A 19,904-nucleotide genomic window follows, 5' to 3' on the forward strand; every position below is an offset into this window, starting at 1 on the left:
ATTTTCATGCATGGGAGCCCTTTGAATTTGGAGATTTCCTCTAATAGTAGCCACTAGCCACATATTTGGCTAAAGTTGTTAAAATGAATTAAACATACAGTTCCTACATTGTACCAGTCACATTTCAAGTACTCAGTAGCTACATGTGGCTAGTGCAGAACATTTCCTTCATCAAAGAAAGTTCTGTTGGTTAGCACTGGTCTGCAGGCTCAGTGAAATTGCAAACAATATATCTTTTTAAAAACTTGAGACAGGCCAGGTGTGGTGACTCGTATCTGTAATCCCAGGACTGTAGGAAATGGAAGTGGAAGGATTGCTTAAGGCCAGGAGTTTGAGGCCAGCCTGGGCAACACAGTGAGATCCCATCTCTACCAAAACAAAAAAAATTATTTATTATATATTACAAGGCAATAGGGACAGTTAGAGTATAAACTGACAAAATCCAGAAAGAAGCTGAAGAGAAAAAAATATGATCAAGGTAAAAGCCATCATAGAAGCAACAATAAGACAAAATGTGTCTTAGCATATAGCCAAGGACAGAGGGATTGGGCTTTAGGAAATCACAAAATGAAATGTTAAGAAAATAAAATTGTGAAAATGCTTATGGAGAAGAAGGATAGATATGGAGAAAGATAAAGGACACAAACAGACATAAGTGAAATTCCGGAAGAGAACTACTGATGAACTAGAAAAATATTTATAATGGAAGATTTTTTTCCTGAAATAAAGATTAGAATCTTTTTTGTTCCAAGAAATTGTCAAAATGGTAAAACAACCAAATCATAATCATACTGTTATTAGTGAACTTTAAGGATCAAGAATTATAGGGACATCCACACAGAAATGCTCAGTGCTAGGAGACAGTGAAACAATGTCTGCAAAGTTCTGAGGAAATTGTAACCTAAGAGTTTTATATTCAGCCAATTCATTCTTCAAGTAAAGGCCATGGACCAACATTTCAAGTATGCAGAAATTCAGGGACTGTAGCACCCATTGGCCTTTCTTGGATGGGGGAACTATTTGGTATTGAATCTAGCAGATTAAAGGATCGATCAATAGAAAGAACCCTAGAATGGAGAAACTGATTTTAAAGAAACTAGAAATGAGCATTGAATTCATTTAATATAAAACTAGCTATAAAATATTTGGGGGAGTGGAGAAGTCGAAATGTTAACTTCCATATCTTTCACAGTAAAGTGACAGTAGATGCTGGGTCTAAAACTTATTTGTGTATTATAGGCAAAATATGGATGCTTTTATAATATTTTTTCTTACTTTATTTTTTGAAGCGGGGTCTTGCTTTGTAGCCCAGGCTGGAGTGCAGTGGCATGATCATGACTCACTGCAGCCTTGACCTCCTGGGCTGAAGTGATCCTCCTACCTCAGCTTCCCAAGCAGCTGGGACCACAGCCCCATACCACCATGCCCGGCTAATTTAAAAATTTTTTAGAGATGGTCTCACTATGTTGCCCAGGCCAAAGCAGTCCTCCCACCTTGGCCTCCCAAAGTGTTGTGATTATAGGCATGAGCCACTGCACCTGCCTTTGTTATTTTTAGAGGGTTAAGAACTAATATCTTAATGACCAAACTTTTACTTGAAGATTAGCATTCATATATTTAACAAATGAATGTTGTGTACTTACTCTATACGCTGGGCAGTATTGTAGGCACTTGGGATATACATTAGTGAACAAAACACAGGAAAGTTTCTTTCCCTCATAGACATTACATTCTAGCAGAGGTACACAGACATAGGTGAGTGGTGCAGCATATTATAAGGTGATCCGTACTTGGGGAGGTAAAAAGAGGTATAAGGAGGATTTGGGTTACAAGTATGGTCAGGGTTTTGCTGAGAAGGTAACATCTGAGCAGACACTTTTGAGACATCTGGTTAGACATCATAGAGGAGATACACGTACAAATCTGAGTTATGGAGACAGGTCTAGAGTGGAGATGTAAATTTGGGAGTTGTTGGTATGTAAATGAAATTTAAGTCATGAGACAGAGTGTGATAACCAAAGGAGTGATTGTAGACAAACTTAAGACTAAGGACTAAGCCCTGGGGTTTGCAGCATTAGGTGGTAAAAGGAGGCTCCAGCAAGAGTGAGGAGGCATGGTCAGTGAGGTGAGAGGAAACCTAGAGGTTGGGTCATGGGAGCCAAGTGAGGAAAGTGAATCACAGAGAGTGCGTATCTGTCAGATGCTGACGCTGCAAGTCATATGAGGGCCGAGAATTGGTCATAAGTGACCTTGATGGACAGTTTTGGTGAAGTGGGCATTCTTTGTGGGCAAAGAATGACCTGATTGAAATGAACTTTTCTTTTTCTTTTCTTTTTTTTGGAGGCAGGGTCTCACTGTCGCCCAGGCCAAACTGCAGTGGTGCAATCACAGCTCACTGCAGCCTCGACCTCCTAGGTTGAGGTGATCCTCCCACCTCAGCCTCCTGGGTAGCTGGGACTACAGGCGCACACTACCATGCCTGGCTAATTTTTTAATCTTTTGTAGAGATGAGGGTCTCGCTGTGTTGCCCAGGCTGGTCTCTAACTACTGGGCTTAAGCAATTCTCCTGCCTTGGCCTCCCAAAGAGCTGGGATTATAGGTGTGCACCACTGCACCCAACCTTGAAGTGACTTTAAAGGATATGAAATGAGGCAAATTTGAGAAATGGAGGTGATGGAGAAATGGGATCAAGAGTTTTTGCTTGGCCGGGCACGATGGCTCACGCCTGTAATCCCAGCATTTTGGGAGGCCGAGGTGGGTGGATCATCTGAAGTAAGGAGTTCAACACCTGCCTGACCAACATGGTGAAACCCCGTTTCTATTAAAAATACAAAATTAGCCAGATGTGGTGGCGCATGCCTATAATCCCAGCTACTTGGGAGGCTGAGGCAGGAGAATCGCTTGAACCCAGGAGGTGGCAGTTGCAGTGAGCTGAGACACACCATTGCACTCCAGCCTCAGCAACAAGAGCAAAACTCCATCTCAAAAAGAAAAAAAAGGAGGTTTTGCTCATTTTAAGCAGGAGACAGAGAATGGCTTGTTTGTATCCTGATGAGAATGATCCAGTAGAGGATGCAGGGAAAGAGGGGGGAGTGGTGCTCAAGCAGTGAAGAAGGGGCTTCAAAAAGAGGGGATGGGCATTAGGTAGGAACACAAATGGTTTGTGGGAACAGGCTGAAGATAGCGTATGTGGGCTTAGTTGCTGGTAGGTGGATTAGATGCGGTAATGAATCTTCTCTTCTGGTTGATTTCTAGGTGAAGTAAGAAGTAAGGTCAGCCACTGAGAGGATGGGGAGGTGGTGTTAGAGATTTGAGGGGTGAGGAGAATAGGGAAAAGAGGAGAGGACAGAAAGCAGAAAGGGCTCACTTCAGGTTCAGGGTTATGAATTTAAAGTGAAACCATCCGCTGGGTGTGTTTGTGTTTTTGTGTGTTTCCAGCCATATTTAGCTACATAGGTGCTGGCGCAGAGGCAAAGAGGCAAATTGTAAAGTGTGTGATTGTGCCAAGCCTGTGTGATGAAACAAAAGAAGGGGTAGGGTAAGGGAATTGAGATCGTGGGCGAGGGAGTGGGATTGACTTTGGAGTTAAAATTGTTTTGAGTTTAAATTCTCATGTTGTAACTTTTGTTTAAAAAGAGCATGTTACAACATCTCATTTTCACAAAAAATTCTCTGTTCTTTCTTCCATCCTTTTATTTGTAGTATGCGTGGAGAAATGTCTAATGATCTGTAAATTCTGTTGATGGTTCCCAGTGGCAGGATTTTGAGCACATTTTCATTTCTTTCAGAAGATGAAGATAAAGGTCTGAGTTCTAAAGACAGGCACCTCACTTTCTCTTCCACCTCTCACTTAGTAGCTTACTGACTTTGGGCAAATCACATGCCATTTCAGAGCCTGTATTTCTTTATCTGGAAAAGATGAGAATCAAATGTAATTAAAAAAAATGTAGAAATGCTAAGGAAATTGCAAAATGCCATGCAAATGGTAGTTATTATTAGAAGTAGTCTTAATTTCCAGAAATTATGCTCTTCTATTTTGGAGAGGCCTTATTCTAAAGCTCTAGTTCTTCATTACTACATTAGGAGAAGGCACTTATGCAGGAATCATAGGTAGGATGACTCAGTTTTATCGAAGCCTTCTTTGTCTGTTTTTAGAAATTCATTTTTAATAATGGTAGCTTTAAAATCATAGTGAAATTTTGAGTACTTAACAGGACCATCAAAGTGTCTTTTTAAAAGATAAATCATTCCTGTAACATTTCATATTCAGAATAATTTTATAGATTTAGTGGGATAAATGTTCAAGGTGAAAATCTGAAGGTGAATTATACTTATGTAGTAGAATAGCTTTGCTACCAGGTAAGCTCATATATTTGGAATGTGTTTTCCCACACATTTGTGAAAGCAAACAAAGGTCTTTTACTCCAAGTTACAGGTAAAACCATGACATTTTGCAAGCTCTAAATGATTGGATTTTCTAGTCATCAAAGGTTTAACCTGAAGGGTACAGACAAACTGACATGCAAAAACAACAAGCCTGGCACTGTTATTTGTAAACATAGGGACATGGATTTTCCAGTACTTGCTGGAATCAGTTTTGACAAGCCTTGTCAAAAGAGGCCAGCTTTATCAACAACATCAAACTGTTTTGAGTTGAATTATCCGAAGATATTACAAATTTCCTCCTAGTTTGGTGATAACTTTATCCCTCCATTGCTACCTCGGTTTGAAATTCCAAACCACCTTTAAGAAAATAACCTTGGCCCAGTTAGCCAGGTATGTCATAAAAATAGCTTTGAAAAAGGGTAAGTACATATCAGTCCAGAAGTAAGAACATTAATGCTGACTCTTCTCCCTACAAACCATTTTTATAAAGCATAATCAAGATACTTTAATTTAGATAGTTATGTCCAGTGTTTAGAGAACCTGTAGTTGTTTTTTAACTGCAAAGACTTTAACCAGTTGGACTATTTGAACCTTCATATCATTAAGCTTGTCCTGGATCACTCATTTTCTCTAGTTTCTCAAGCTCTTAACCCAGTCTATTGTTTTCTCACTGATTACCCAAGTTCTTGCCTCCTGTTTCATACCTATGATTGAAGCCACCAGCCATAAACTACAACTTTCTGCATTATCACCTTCCCTGCTTCCCTAAACACAGCATAGCTACATTATCATTCAAGTCTCAGAAGGATAGCGTGTTTCTCCTTCTATTTAAGGAAAATTCCTTCATCTTTGCCCCTAGTTTCATTTATCCCATTTCCTCTGAGATTTGGATCCCCAAATTTCATCATATCCTCTGGCTTCAGTCTCTCACTTTCTATTGTTTTCTCCCACAGACCGAGCATGCTTGAGTATTTTTATCTACTAATACTAAATGGAAAAGTCCTTGACTCTGCAACCCATTCTAGTTATTGTCCTTCTGTGTGCCTTTTTCAAACTAGACTCGAAGAAATTCACATGTTCCATTGACTCCTCAGCCCACTCTAGTCTGACCCCTTACAGCCTTCACTCCACTGATTTTAACCAAGAACATTAGCGACCTCTCGCTACTACAGTGGACATTCCTTCTCCACGTTCCTTCTTGTGTGGTGCTGCATCATTGCCATGGGCCTTACTTACTAGGCTTCCTGCATCTTTTAACTCCCTAGCTTCCTTCATGCCCTTCTACCACCCTCTCCAGCTTTCACTTCTCTGGTTTCTTTATGAACTATTCTTGCCCCTCCCTTTCAACTATGGCATTCCCCGGGACTCTGTCCTCACACTGCAAATTCTCACTGCATGATGACAAAGCTTAGTTAACACAGTTGAGGCTCCCAAACTGTGTCAGCCTTCCACTTTCAGACTTGAATATTAAGCAGCTGGCTGCACATCTCATTCATTCAGTGAATTGTTGATTCATCAATATTCTGATCATCTACCATCACCAGACTGGGTCTTAAAAGACTGAGTAATGAAAATACAGGTTCTGCTGTGTCAATGGGAAAGACGGGGAGAAAAACCAGACAGTGGCCACACAGTGAATCATGTATTCCGAGAGAAGCAAGCAAAGGTGCCGTGAGCACAAAACAATAGCGACAATCACTGTTCTGAGGGCTTTTCAGGACGTTATCCTTGGACCTTAAGTTAATCAAACATGCAGGAAGAGAGATTCTTTTCCCCAGTCACTCAGTCACCTAAATTTTAAAAACCCAGTTATCCTTGGCTTGTCATGTTGGGTTTTCAGTCAGACACCAAGTTCTACTCATTTCAGTCCCAAGATAGGCCTCAAGTCCAGCCCACTCCGCCAGTTGTACTACCTCCATCCTGATTCAAGGCCTCACCATCTGTCACCTGCATTACTGCAGTAGACGGAAGTCAGCTCCGTGCTTTGATCTCGTTGGATCTACCTTTCCAAGGCCAGCAGAAATGGGCACCTGACTTAGTCACTGCTCTGTGTGAAAGTCTCTCAGTCCTGCAGCAGATGTTCTCCAGCCTCTCATCAGAGTCTGAGAGGCAGGGCGCCCCTAAATCTGTCTCTATATAGCAGGTCCGAGTGCTGCAGATTCTGATTCTGTAGAGCTGCTGGACTGGATGCTTTGTTTTTAAATTCCATAAGAGATTTTGACACCTGACCAGACTGAGAAACCCTTGGCCTGCAAGGATAAAGTCTGAGCCCCTCTGCCTGTGCACAAGGCCCTTTGTGACCTGGCTTCTGCTTCGCAGTCGGCTGCATTTCCTGCCACGTCCTTTGCCACACTTTACCCTCACATTCCAGCAATATTGAACCATGCATTCTCTTACCATCACACCATTTTGTGTCTCCCTTCATTTGTCCCTTTACGTAAGTGCCTTTCTCTTTACCCGAGTGAGGTATCTTTCCTTTGTTCCCATGGCAGAGATCAGTGCACAATGATGTTTGCCAGTCATTTCTGACTCTCATCCTCTCATTTTTCTGTATCAATTTATTAAAGATTGCATTAGAGGGTTCAACATTGTCATCTTACAATGTACATAAACAAGCTTTTGCTTTTTTCTCATAAATGACCTTCATTTCAGTTTATGTAAGAAAAAGTATAATTTATCAACAAGTGCATTTTTTAAGTGACTTGTTTGGTTTTGAAACTGAAGATATATTAGAATGTAGTTTGGTGATTAATGATGTCAAAAATAGACCAAAACAACAACTGCTTTCAGTGACCCAGAGTTTGGGATTCTTGAACTTTGCATTTGAAACAAGCTGATTAAATTTTATAATTTTTATGTTTGTAAATGACAAAGGTTTGGGGCTGCCATTTTCAAGCTTTTCTTTGCACGTAATTTGGGATGTGGATGGTATTGATTCTCAATAAGTCAGAAGTTAAGTCGATAAATTGTCACTGTGTTTTTGTTTTTTAATGTTGGCTTTTAAGATATTAGATTCATCTTGATGTTCTGTGTAAGAATTTTGATTAGGTAAACACAGTTTTTGGAGCTGATGGAGATTGCGACAACTTTGCAGAAGTATCATTTCAAAGATATCAGACTCTGAGTTCTGTCTTGGTATAACGGGTGTAAATTACACAAGGGATGGCTGTGAATGTTAAAAGTTACAGTGGTCAGAATCACCACCACCTAGACTTGGTTGCAATACTAATTATGCCTGCCTGAGTCATGAGCACATTCATTTGTTTTCCATGAAAAGAAAGCATGTTTAGATAGTTACACTATTTTTTGATTTTTCAAAAATCACAGTTGCCTCTACCAATTTAAACCCCATGCTCCAAATTCCAGAAGTTGACGAGCCCTGACTGGGACCAGCGTAGCTTGAGATGTGAATTGTGTGACTCCAGATAAGTTACTCAACCTCTCTAAACTTAAGTTTGCTCTCCTGTAAAATGTAGAGAATATTGTACCATCTGCCTCACAGGGTTGTTGTATTAAGTAGTACTTAACCATAATCACTTAGTAAATGGTAGCTGCATTATTAATTACTACATTTAAAAATACCCACCTGTTTACTTGTCCACTTTGCTACAAGACTGTAAATTCTGGAACCCTTGACTTTTTCATATTTGCATCTCCAATACCTGCCTAGAGTCTAATGTAGTTGTGATTCACTGTTTGCTGAACTGAATAAAGCAATGTCCATCCAAAAGGAAAACAGATATATCTAGCACAGGAACACCAGAAAGGGAACTAAAAGGACAAAGGGGAAATGAAAAGGCTAGTTGCAGGTATTACAAACAAGCTCAATGAGCCTTCTTTTCTGGGCCTCGGTCCTGCTCCCCTCTAGTTGGTCTTCCACTATGCCAGATAGGCCAACTGGGCCTAGAGCAGAGAGAACATTCCTTCAGAGTTTCACTAATGGACTCAACATTGAAAAACCCTACTTTGTGATAAATTAAATTGTATTGGGTGGTAACTTTTCATTAGTCTTTGCTACACTTTTTGTTGAGCTAGAGATAGCAGTCAGTGCCCATAAGTGACATGTAATGTAAGGCTACATTATATGGGGATTATGCTTTTGGTTGGTATTTATTCAAATCCAGAGTCTGTTATTTGAAGACACCATGTTTTGCAGCTTTATTTTCCAGGTCCTGTGAATAACAGGACACTTACTTTCTTGGCTACTTGGTAAAGTTTTAAAAAATGTGATGTTTGACTGGGCATGGTGGCTCATGCCTATAATCCCAGCACTTTGGGAGGCCGGGGTGGGTGGATCACTTGAGGTCAGGAATTTGAGACCAGCCTGACCAACATGGGAAACCCCATCTCTACTAAAAATACAAAAATTAGCTGGGTGTGGTGGCTGGCGTCTGTAATCCCAGCTTCTTGGGAGGCTGAGGCAGGAGAATCGCTTGAAGCCAGGAGGCAGAATGAACCAAGATTGTGCCACTGCACTCCAGCCTGGATGAGAGAGACTCTGTTTCAAAATTAATTAATTAAATAAATAAATAAATAATAGACTCTGTTTCAAAATAAATAAATAATAAATAAATAAATAATATAAATAAATGTGATGTTTATTGTATATCCCCCGAGTCTCTACTATTGGAAATCATATGTATCTTTTTTTTTTCTCTTTTTATCCCCCGTGTCTCTCTTTCATTTGTTCGTTTTTTTAACACATACAGGCTATTATACCTTCATTAATGAGAGCAATGGGTGTATGAGAATATGTTTAAATTCACGTATTGCTGCATTTGCCACCAAGGACCTAAACTCACTATTGTCATAAACTAAAGTTGTGTGTGTACGTTATGCGTATGTACATTTAAGCACATTGAAGCTGAATTTCCGTTGACCATCTCATTGCGGTGTACCTTTCTGGCAATCATGTTTTGATTATTTTCAAATGTGTTGTTCTATTGGAGATAGATCATATCGAATGATACTCAAGAATAGTGACCATGAAGTACTGCTTATAAAATATTTATATGAAGACTATTTCTTGATTTTACTTCTAGGACATTCTTCTAAGTTTGTTGTTGTTGTTGTTGTTGTTGTTGTTTTGAGACAGGGTCTCACTCTGTAACCCAGGCTGGAGTGCAGTGGCATTATCTTGGCTCACTGTAACCTTGACCTCCCAGGCTTATGTGATCCTCCCACCTCAGCCTCCTGAGTAGCTGGGACTACAGGCGCGTGCCACCATGCCCAGCTAATTTTTTTTGTGTGTGTGTATGTATATATACACACATATGTATATATATATGCACACACACACATATATATATTCTGAGTATCATTTGATATGATCTATCTCCAATAGAATAATATATTTGAAAATAACCAAAACATGATTTCCAGAAAGGTACACCGCAATGAGATGGTCAACAGAAATTCAACTTCAATCTGCTTAAATGTAAATACGCATAACGTAGACACACAACTTTAGTTTATGACAATAGTGAGTTTAGGTCCTTGGTGGCAAATGCAGCAATACGTGAATTTAAACATATTCTCATACACCCATTGCTCTCTTTAAAGAAGGTATAATAGCCTGTATGTGTTAAAAAAAAAAAAAATATATTATATATATACATACACATATATTTTTTTTGGTAGAGATGGGGGTCTTGCCATAGTGCCCAGCCTGGTCTCAAACTCCTGGCCTCAAGTGATCCACCCACCTTGGCCTCCCAAAGTGCTGGGATTACAGGCATGAGCCACTGCACCTGGCCGGTTCTTTGAAGGTTTTAGTATTAGAAGAATATCTTTAATATAGGAGTGCTTTTACCTTATGGCTAACAAAGGCTATAAGTATATTGTTTTGTATTACAGTTTTCTAGGCTACCAGGAGTTTTCTCTATGTATGGTATTTTTTGCTTTAATATCTTCTGTTTTTAGAAGTCTTTAGAAATATATTTACTGAATCTTTTACTTGTCTAGGTAAAATCCAATTTTATGTGAATCAAGTTAGAGATTATATTTGTAAAAGAACTTTTGCCGGGGGCAGTGGCTCACGCCTGTAACCCAGCATTTTGGGAGGCCGAGGCGGGCGGATTAGGAAATCAAGATCATCCTGGCTAACACGGTGAAATCCCGTCTCTACTAAAAATATAAAAAATTAGCCAGGCGTGGTGGTGGGCTCATGTAGTCCCAGCTACTGAGTAGGCTGAGGCAGGAGAATAGCTTGAACCCGGGAGGCGGAGGTTGCAGTGAGCCGAGATCCCACCACTGCACTCCAGCCTGGGTGACAGAGTGAGACTCTGTCTCAAAAAAAAAAAAAAAAATTTTTTTTTTTTTTGCAAATAGTAACATTTTATTTAAATATCTATTATTATTTGTGATTTATTTCCTTTTTAGTGGATGATGCTGGCAAAATAGAACACACGACGGTTCTTCCGGAATGACCATGGACACAGAGTCGGAAATTGATCCTTGTAAAGTGGATGGCACTTGCCCTGAAGTCATCAAGGTGTACATTTTTAAAGCTGACCCTGGAGAAGATGACTTAGGTAAGAAGTGTTTAGACATTGTACATCCTCATCCAAATGTTTCAGCCTGATTACTTTTGGGTTATTTAGATTGAGAACATTTGGAATCTCTTCTGAAGTAACTTTTGTATAAGAATTCCAATGTCGTAATAGCAAAGTTTGTAAAAAGTATTAAGAAATGTAAAAAGAAATAGATGGAAATGAAGTTTTCAAATACATTATTGAAACTGTCTTCTTCTCGATAGGTGGAACTGTAGACATTGTGGAGAGTGAGCCTGAGAATGATCATGGAGTTGAACTGCTTGATCAGAACAGCAGTATTCGTGTTCCCAGGGAAAAGATGGTTTATATGACTGTCATGACTCTCAGCCAGAAGATGAAGATTTAAGTAAGTAGGTGGCCTTTTTGTGGGAGAAAATTTTATGTTTCTGGAGCTTTTCAGTGACCAGCGTTTGAAATAAGTAGCATTATTTTAGAGATGATTATGCTACTACATTCCAAGGGAAACATCAGTGACTCTTTTATGTATGCTTATAATGTTGCTTTAAAACCAAGTTATGGTGAAAGCAAGAAGCGAATGATTCATTCAACAAATATTATTGAGTGCTTACTACGTGAAAGCTATGTTCTAGGTATGTAATATTGGACCTTCTTTCCATTTTGTCTATTAACTGAATTCAAATAAAAACATGTTTCCTGTAATCTCTGTAAACCTGGTCACAGAAGTTTTTGTAACTTTCTACTTAGATGTTGCTGAAATCGCTGACGAAGTTTATATGGAAGTGATTGTAGGAGAGGAGGACGCTGCTGCAGCAGCGGCAGCTGCCGCTGTGCATGAGCAGCAAATGGACGACAATGAAATCAAAACTTTCATGCCGATCGCATGGGCAGCAGCTTATGGTAAGTTGCCCAGCACCTCTTAGCATTGAAGAAGTTGGTTCTTGAACATGAATCCATGATTGAAAAATGGTTTCTGTAGTCTTAGGTTTCAGAAGTCTGAAATACCAGTGTCCTGTAAGGATTATTTGAATTGAATTAGAGTATAAAGTCTACATTTTGTCTTTATTTTTAACAGGAATTTCCTTCATGTGTATATTATGTAGAAGGAAGTACTGCAAGAAGTACACAGGCTTCAAGCTGAAAGTTTTCATCTTGATTATATTTGGCCCATGACTTTTTCATTTTGGGAGACAAAGGAGTCCATGGGGCAAAAATGCTGACATGCGTTTTTTAGCTTTGGAAGCTAGGCGTTTCCTACGGTCTCACGATAATAAATGTGCTCATAAAACCCATGACCTAGAATGGGGAATTTCTGTCATTCATGAGTATCATGGCTTACTTTTCGTTGTTGTAGTTAATAAAGAATTCCTAATCTTTAAAATTTATAATACTGTATAATTTTGTTTTTTAATACACATTGTTAGGTAATAATTCTGATGGAATTGAAAACCGGAATGGCACTGCAAGTGCCCTCTTGCACATAGATGAGTCTGCTGGCCTCGGCAGACTGGCTAAACAAAAACCAAAGAAAAGGAGAAGACCTGATTCCAGGCAGTACCAAACAGGTGAGGGCGCACGAGTTCCATGGCGCAGCGTGCTCTCAGAGGAAGCTCTAGTATGTATCCACAGGGGTGTCACAATGGCATTTTAGCTGCTAGACCATATGTAGCTTTGTCTATTGAACTTGAAAATATAATTTTCAGAATTCAGTGATATTCATGAATGATTTACCTTAGATAAAAAGAAACAGTACATGACTGAGAAACATGGATGAGAAAAATTCAAAACTTGGATGATTTTTATGTGTACATGGAATGAAATCCCTCAAATATGTTATAAGCATTAACTTTGTAAATAAATATAGAGAATCTATGTCAGCATAAAGCAGGCATAATTTACAGAGCAGCAGGATAAGTACTTTAGTTCATACGACATTCCTATTCTTGTATGATGATTTGTGTATTAAAAATTTTATGGGTTTAAATTTTGCTGTAAGTTAATGTAAGTTATGTTTTTTGGAATAAACAGTGGAAATTTTTGTCATCAAAGTTTATTTTTATGAATAATATTCCACCAGTTTATTTATTTTTTTTGAGGCAGAATCTTGCTCTCTCGCCCAGGCTGGAGTGCAGTGGCGTGATCTCAACTCACACTGCAACCTCTGCCTCCTGGGTACAAGTGATTCTCCTGCCTCAGCCTTCCAAGTGGCTGGAATTACAGATGTGTGCCACCATGCCCCACTCATTTTCATATTTTTAATAGAGACGGGTTTTCAGCATGTTATGTTGGTCAGGCTGGTCTTGAACTCCTGAGTTCAGGGGATCTGCCTGCCTCGACCTCCCAAAGTGCTGGGATTACAGGCATGAGCCACCATGCCCAGCCAGTTTTCCACCAATTTCTGAATTGCTGTAGGTTTAATCACTAATTGATAAAAGTTACGTATTCATTAATTTTATTAAACTAGAGGGAGTGAAGGTGGTACAGTCCTCATGAGTGAAGTTTCCAGACCATTTTCTCTATGCCTAGGTTGCTATATCTCTTGTGTTGAAAAACAGTAAAAGGAATGTTAAGTAGCAAATAGTCCAATTTAGGAGTCCTTGGCCAACAGTGGTCAGAACCCACACTTTACATTCGCAAAGAAACTGGAACAGAACTTGGTTTGAGCACTCATACTCCTTTCTTTTCCTTTCTTAGCAATAATTATTGGCCCTGATGGACATCCTTTGACTGTCTATCCTTGCATGATTTGTGGGAAGAAGTTTAAGTCGAGAGGTTTTTTGAAAAGGCACATGAAAAACCATCCTGAACACCTTGCCAAGAAGAAATACCGCTGTACTGACTGTGATTACACTACCAACAAGAAGATAAGTTTACACAACCACCTGGAGAGCCACAAGCTGACCAGCAAGGCAGAGAAGGCCATAGAATGCGATGAGTGTGGGAAGCATTTCTCTCATGCAGGGGCTTTGTTTACTCACAAAATGGTGCATAAGGAAAAAGGAGCCAACAAAATGCACAAGTGTAAATTCTGTGAATACGAGACAGCTGAACAAGGGTTACTGAATCGCCACCTCTTGGCGGTCCACAGCAAGAACTTTCCTCATATTTGCGTGGAGTGTGGTAAGGGTTTTCGTCACCCCTCAGAGCTCAAAAAGCACATGAGAATCCATACTGGGGAGAAGCCGTACCAGTGCCAGTACTGCGAATATAGGTCTGCAGACTCTTCTAACTTGAAAACACATGTCAAAACTAAGCATAGTAAAGAGATGCCATTCAAGTGTGACATTTGTCTTCTGACTTTCTCGGATACCAAAGAGGTGCAGCAACATGCTCTTATCCACCAAGAAAGCAAAACACACCAGTGTTTGCATTGCGACCACAAGAGTTCGAACTCAAGTGATTTGAAACGACACATAATTTCAGTTCACACGAAAGACTACCCCCATAAGTGTGACATGTGTGATAAAGGCTTTCATAGGCCTTCAGAACTCAAGAAACACGTGGCTGCCCACAAGGGCAAAAAAATGCACCAGTGTAGACATTGTGACTTTAAGATTGCAGATCCGTTTGTTCTAAGTCGCCATATTCTCTCAGTTCACACAAAGGATCTTCCATTTAGGTGCAAGAGATGTAGAAAGGGATTTAGGCAACAGAATGAGCTTAAAAAGCATATGAAGACACACAGTGGCAGGAAAGTGTATCAGTGTGAGTACTGTGAGTATAGCACTACAGATGCCTCAGGCTTTAAACGGCACGTTATTTCCATTCACACGAAAGACTATCCTCACCGGTGTGAGTACTGCAAGAAAGGCTTCCGAAGACCTTCAGAAAAGAACCAGCACATAATGAGACATCATAAAGAAGTTGGCCTGCCCTAACAATACTTCTACAGACGTTTGTAGAGATATTGGCCTTGAAGCAGAAAATTCATTTTAAAGCCAATCAGTCTCGTTCATATACAATACTGTATATTGATTTATGCTGTGTACAAATAGAATTATTGCTTCTAGTTGACTTTTTTTAATATACATTTTGTTCAGTAGTGTGTTCTGAATTCTATTCAGTTTGTTTAATAAATGGGGAAAACTGGCAACATGCTAGTTACTTTTAATAAAGTAATCCCTGATTCTATACCGAATTTTTATATCTTAGAATTTTATATTTATTTAAATATTTACCTTGCTTACCTTGATGGTACTCTTCTAAGACCATTAACTTAAGGTAACTTTATATTGGTAACTCTGAAAGTATTCATGTGACTCATTTTCCTTCCCCATACATTTCTCACAATAAAATTGTCAGAGACATCTACTAATATAAATGGGAGATTTTACAGTCAGGTCTAATTATCATAACATGGAAGTCATTTACTTCATATTTTCAGACCACTTGACAGTGAAAGTTTCCGTTTGAGCTTTTGCGTGCCTGGCTTTGCTTAAGAGCAGTGGCTGGGTTCGTGTTTACTTTTCAAATATATTACTTTGGTTTTCTTTGGATTATTTACATCTTTTGTCAGCATAGCAAACTTTTAGAAAACCTTATTGAAAAATTATGCTTGATCATGTTGTATTTTGATTATTCTGTCTGTGTGGCTTCGTCTTGGAATGGTTTGTGCTACAAATGACATTTACTGAGGACTGCATTTTGGAATCTCCTAGAGGTAACTCATGGCTTATAGGATCTTTTGCAACTTTATGTATGTAAATGTACCCCGAATTATATATATACACATATATATCATGTACCTGTGTGTATTGCTTATTTTATATATTTATACACACAACCCCAAGTTACAGTAGTTGTTTAAAATCTATAATGAAAAGTATTAAATTTACAGTAACATGAAAGATCCAGGGATGCATGAGAGCATTTTGTAAGTCATGCTCTTCAGAGAGATTACTCAGGTGAAGAATTAGAAGGAAAATAAGGACACTAGTATTTTTAAAGAGTAAAGATATTTTCTTTTAAATATCTTTGGTAATTGAAAAATAGAGGTTAAGATGTTTCTAGGTAGAATGGTTTCATACAGTTTCAGCTCCATGTCTTTATATTTTTCTGAAAAGCAAATGAGTATCCAGACATGACTCCCACAGTTCTCTTTGAGAAGCCCGAGAGGGAACTCTGTCTTACCTAGTGAGGGGATGGAAAAGCAGCGATGGCTCTGTGGGCCAGAGAACCAGGTGCTAATTATGACTTCACACTCGGCAAGTGCAGGCCGATCTGTTATTTCTCAGACAGTTACAGTCAGCAAACTTAAAAACTTAACACTCAAGTTGGCTTTGATTAAAAGGTCAAGATGTGTTTTAAGTAGATAAGGAAAGTCTGAGGCCTTATGTGGAACATCACTAAGTCTTCCAAAGGTTTTTTTGTTGTTTTTTTTTTTAAGACGGAGTCTTGCTCTGTTGCCCAGGCTGGACTGCAGTGGCACGATCTTGGCTCACTGCAACCTCTGCTTCCTGGGGTCAAGCAGTTATCTGCCTCAGCCTCTCGAGTAGCTGGGATTACAGGCGCCCGCCACCACGCCTGGCTAATTTTTTGTATTTTGTATTTTTAGTAAAGATGGGGTTTCACCATCTTGGCCAGGCTGGTCTTGGACCCTGACCTCGTGATCCACCTGCCTCAGCCTTCCAAAGTGCTGGGATTACAGGCGTGAGCCACCACACTTAAGACACCACATAGGTCTGAATCAGTGTCATACAGTCATAAAACAAACTCGGTTAATTAGAACTTGGTTGTGTTAAGACGAATCTTGGAGAACAGAAAACAGTTTTTGGGGTCCCTTCAGTTGGCTATTGGTCCATATGCATCTAGCACATTGTAGGATATTTAGAAATCGTCTTCCTACCCGATAGCTGCCTTGCCACCTCATTATGGTGCTCCGTCCCCTGTGTGCTTAGGTTTTTACCTTTCATCTTTCTCTTTGCCATTGATGTTTGTATTCAAGAGTTATATTTTTAGGGTTAGAAATAAAAATATTTGGTGTTTGGCAAACCTGAAGTGCTAGACTGATTTAGTCTAGTTTTAAATCAAGTGCTTTAGGCAGGTGTGAACTCTAGCCCAAATGCCAGTCAAAGTCAAGGCAGGGTTTTCCTAGCCTATCGTATAGGAAATTCCTGTACCTTCTTGGCCCCTATAATGTGTGTGTGTTTTTTTTTAAAGTAACTTACAATTTTGTGATCCATGATTCATTGCCCTGCGATTCTTGAAAGCTCTGTCTGTTTTTTTGTGAGAACCTTTAAAATCTCCCTTAATTTTTATTTTCCCAGAAATAATGTAAAAACACTTAAATGAAAGTGAAATGTATTAATTTTAAATCCTATAAAATTAATACAGAAAATATAATGATTGGGTCTTTTTTTTAAATAAACTGAAAGATAAAGAACACAACACTTCACACATTTTATATTTCTCTTACATACTCTGGAATCATACACAGTTCTTTTCTTTTAAAGCACAATATTAAAACCTTTAAAAGGTATTTAAGGGTTTGGTCAAGTGAATATGATAAAACATTTGTCTGTATAAAGAGAAAATGAAAGTGTAGTCACTGTTATGTACTGACATTAGTTACAACCTAGTTTTAATTCTTAAAACAATTTTGATTAGCAAAGCTAAAAAAAATGGATGTTTCAGTTAAATGTTTTAAAGAGGTACAGATTTTTACAAGGACATAATATAAGTTATTGTTCTGTAGAAATATCCTATTAAATATTGTATGTCCCTCCCTCTGTACACTTTGTAAAGAAAGTAAAATACATAAAAAGAAAATCATATAGGGATGTGTGACATTATTGTAATTGTGTACTTGAGAATAACGTGCAAAAATAAAAATCAGAATATTTTCCTGTTATTGAATGTTTAGTCTATTTGATACCAGTACTAAGTTAATGCTTTTTCTTAAGGAAAAAAAAAAATGTACAGTTTTTGTAAACCTAATAAACATCAAAAGCAGTGGGTTATTTTCATCCCCCCATTTCTTAATTCCTTTTTCACAGCAGTGGAATGCAAAGTGCTTGATTGCTTTGAATTTTGTGACTGGATGCAAATACTGGTAACATTTCAGTTCTGTGAATTTGCAAGTAATATTTCAGAGAAGTTAAGAGGTAATTGGTGAGTCCTTTGATGAGCATGTCCTTGGAATTCAGTTTTTCTTTTATCTTCATAAAGGATTTGTTTTATTAACATCTCCAGATCCCCTGAGATAAATTACCCATGCATAAAGTGGTTTTTGAGAGCACTTAAAGTTCAGTGTTAATTTACAGCATATTTAATCAGTGGGTACTGTTACCACCTCCACAGCAGAAATCGTGCCCTCGAGTTACCACTTGGTGCCCAGTTTAGAGGACTCTAGTAGACGCTAACATACTAGAGAATGGTCATTGCCACAGTTAAAAATCGGCAGTTAAGTAAATGTCAGGAGTCAAAAGAGAGAGAGAGTTGTGCCATCTTTGATTTTATAGACAAGATTCTGCAGTTCTTCCAACTGTATGAACAAACAAATGTTTGCCTAATAGTTGAAACAATAAATCAAAATTTTAAGTAAATGACGAAGGGAACGTGGTGAATGTCACTGTCCAGAGCCGTAAATCAGACAAAACCATAGCATGCTGAAAAACTTTTGTAACGGAACACCTAAAAAATGACACCTAACCTGTCTGTGATCCAACAAGTCAGATAACGTGCTGCTGTATTCTGTGGGATTCCCAGTATTAACAATTTCATTTCCCACAAATTCTAGCATTCATGTAAGGAAAAACATGGCCAATCAGTATCTTAAAGGGACAGTCTTTCAGAGCAGTGGTTTTCAAAGTGTGGCCGGGCAGCATTGGCAGCGTCTTAATCTCCTGGGACTTTGTTAAAGATACAAATTCTCAGCCCCACCCTAGTCCTACTGAATTGGGAAACTGGCGTGGGACCCAGCGATCTTTGTTTTAACATGTTCTCCAAGTGATTCTGATGCCTCTTCAAACTTGGGAAACACTTTGAGAGCACTTGAGGAACCTAAAAGATGACTGGTTCAACATTTTGTGTGGTAGATAAGAAAATCACAAAAAATCAGAAATGAACAGTGAGAGAAAAATACGACCCAGACGGTTGATACTTTCCGTTTGTTGTTTTAAAAGTGTAAGCCTGCCAAGTCAACAAGTATACCTTTAGCGCACATGTAAATAGCCTGCACTTCCTAAATCTTGTGTGGCCTCCCATAGTTACATTCCTCAAAGGTAAATTGAGTTCAGAGGAAGATTCAGCATTTAAAAGAGAAGGGCTGAAAAAGAGTGTGTGTGTGTGGGTGTGTGTGTGTGTTTAACTGGCCCAGGGTTACTTAAGTAAATCATAATAAACCATTTTGCCACATTCTGTAACTGTTTAGTTAAGGTCAAATTAAGTTTACCCTATGGATTTTGTTTCATCTTTGGTTTCGTGTATATATTGTTTGCCTTTTTCATAAAAATCTTGGATTTGTTATATATTGTTCCTGTTATTTTTGACATCTTTGCTATTGTAAATAAATTACTATTTTGTTTTAAGTTACCCTAGTGGAGTGTTGGCTATAGACAAGGTACACACTCGAAATGAGATTTAAATCACACAGTTAATGAATTCCCAACTTGCTGGAGGTGATTCGACTCCCTTCAGTAGTTCAACACTAATAATAGCACCAAGGAACATATCACTGGTGCATATAGGCGTAGCATCTGTACCAACTTGGATTTCAAAATCATGTTCTGACCTCTGATGGAAATACTCAGTCCATCACGTTTGAGGTCAAAATCAAGAATTACTTTCCTTTACTTGGTTTTTCCTATTCAGTTGGTCTCCCCTGTTACTTGTATTGCTGGTATTGGTGGACACAAAGGATCTGGCATTACAGTGACCTGTTGAGACTGTAAAGCCACTAGGAGACTTGGCTACTGAAAACTTGCTCAGGACTTCTCCATGTCATTTGGCTATGCGAACTACCACAGAAGTATCTAAACACATCGACTAAAATTATAGAATAGTTAA

The 19,904-nt window shown here is 38.8% G+C and overlaps 1 protein-coding gene across 1 annotated transcript in view; it reads left to right on the plus strand.

Moving 5' to 3' along the window:
• The window catches only part of ZFX (zinc finger protein X-linked), a 67,683-nt gene extending 48,253 nt beyond the window's left edge, over positions 1–19,430 (plus strand). Inside the window, 7 exon segments of the mRNA XM_033195579.1 lie at positions 10,768–10,790; positions 10,793–10,919; positions 11,144–11,254; positions 11,257–11,286; positions 11,646–11,798; positions 12,323–12,463; positions 13,593–19,430. Coding sequence (XP_033051470.1) covers positions 10,768–10,790; positions 10,793–10,919; positions 11,144–11,254; positions 11,257–11,286; positions 11,646–11,798; positions 12,323–12,463; positions 13,593–14,776 — 1,769 coding nt within the window. The 3' untranslated portion in view covers positions 14,777–19,430.
• The last annotated feature ends 474 nt before the right edge of the window (positions 19,431–19,904 follow it).

This window comes from Trachypithecus francoisi, unplaced genomic scaffold (assembly GCF_009764315.1).
Source record: "Trachypithecus francoisi isolate TF-2019V2 unplaced genomic scaffold, Tfra_2.0 Contig01603, whole genome shotgun sequence".
NCBI lineage: Eukaryota > Metazoa > Chordata > Mammalia > Primates > Cercopithecidae > Trachypithecus > Trachypithecus francoisi.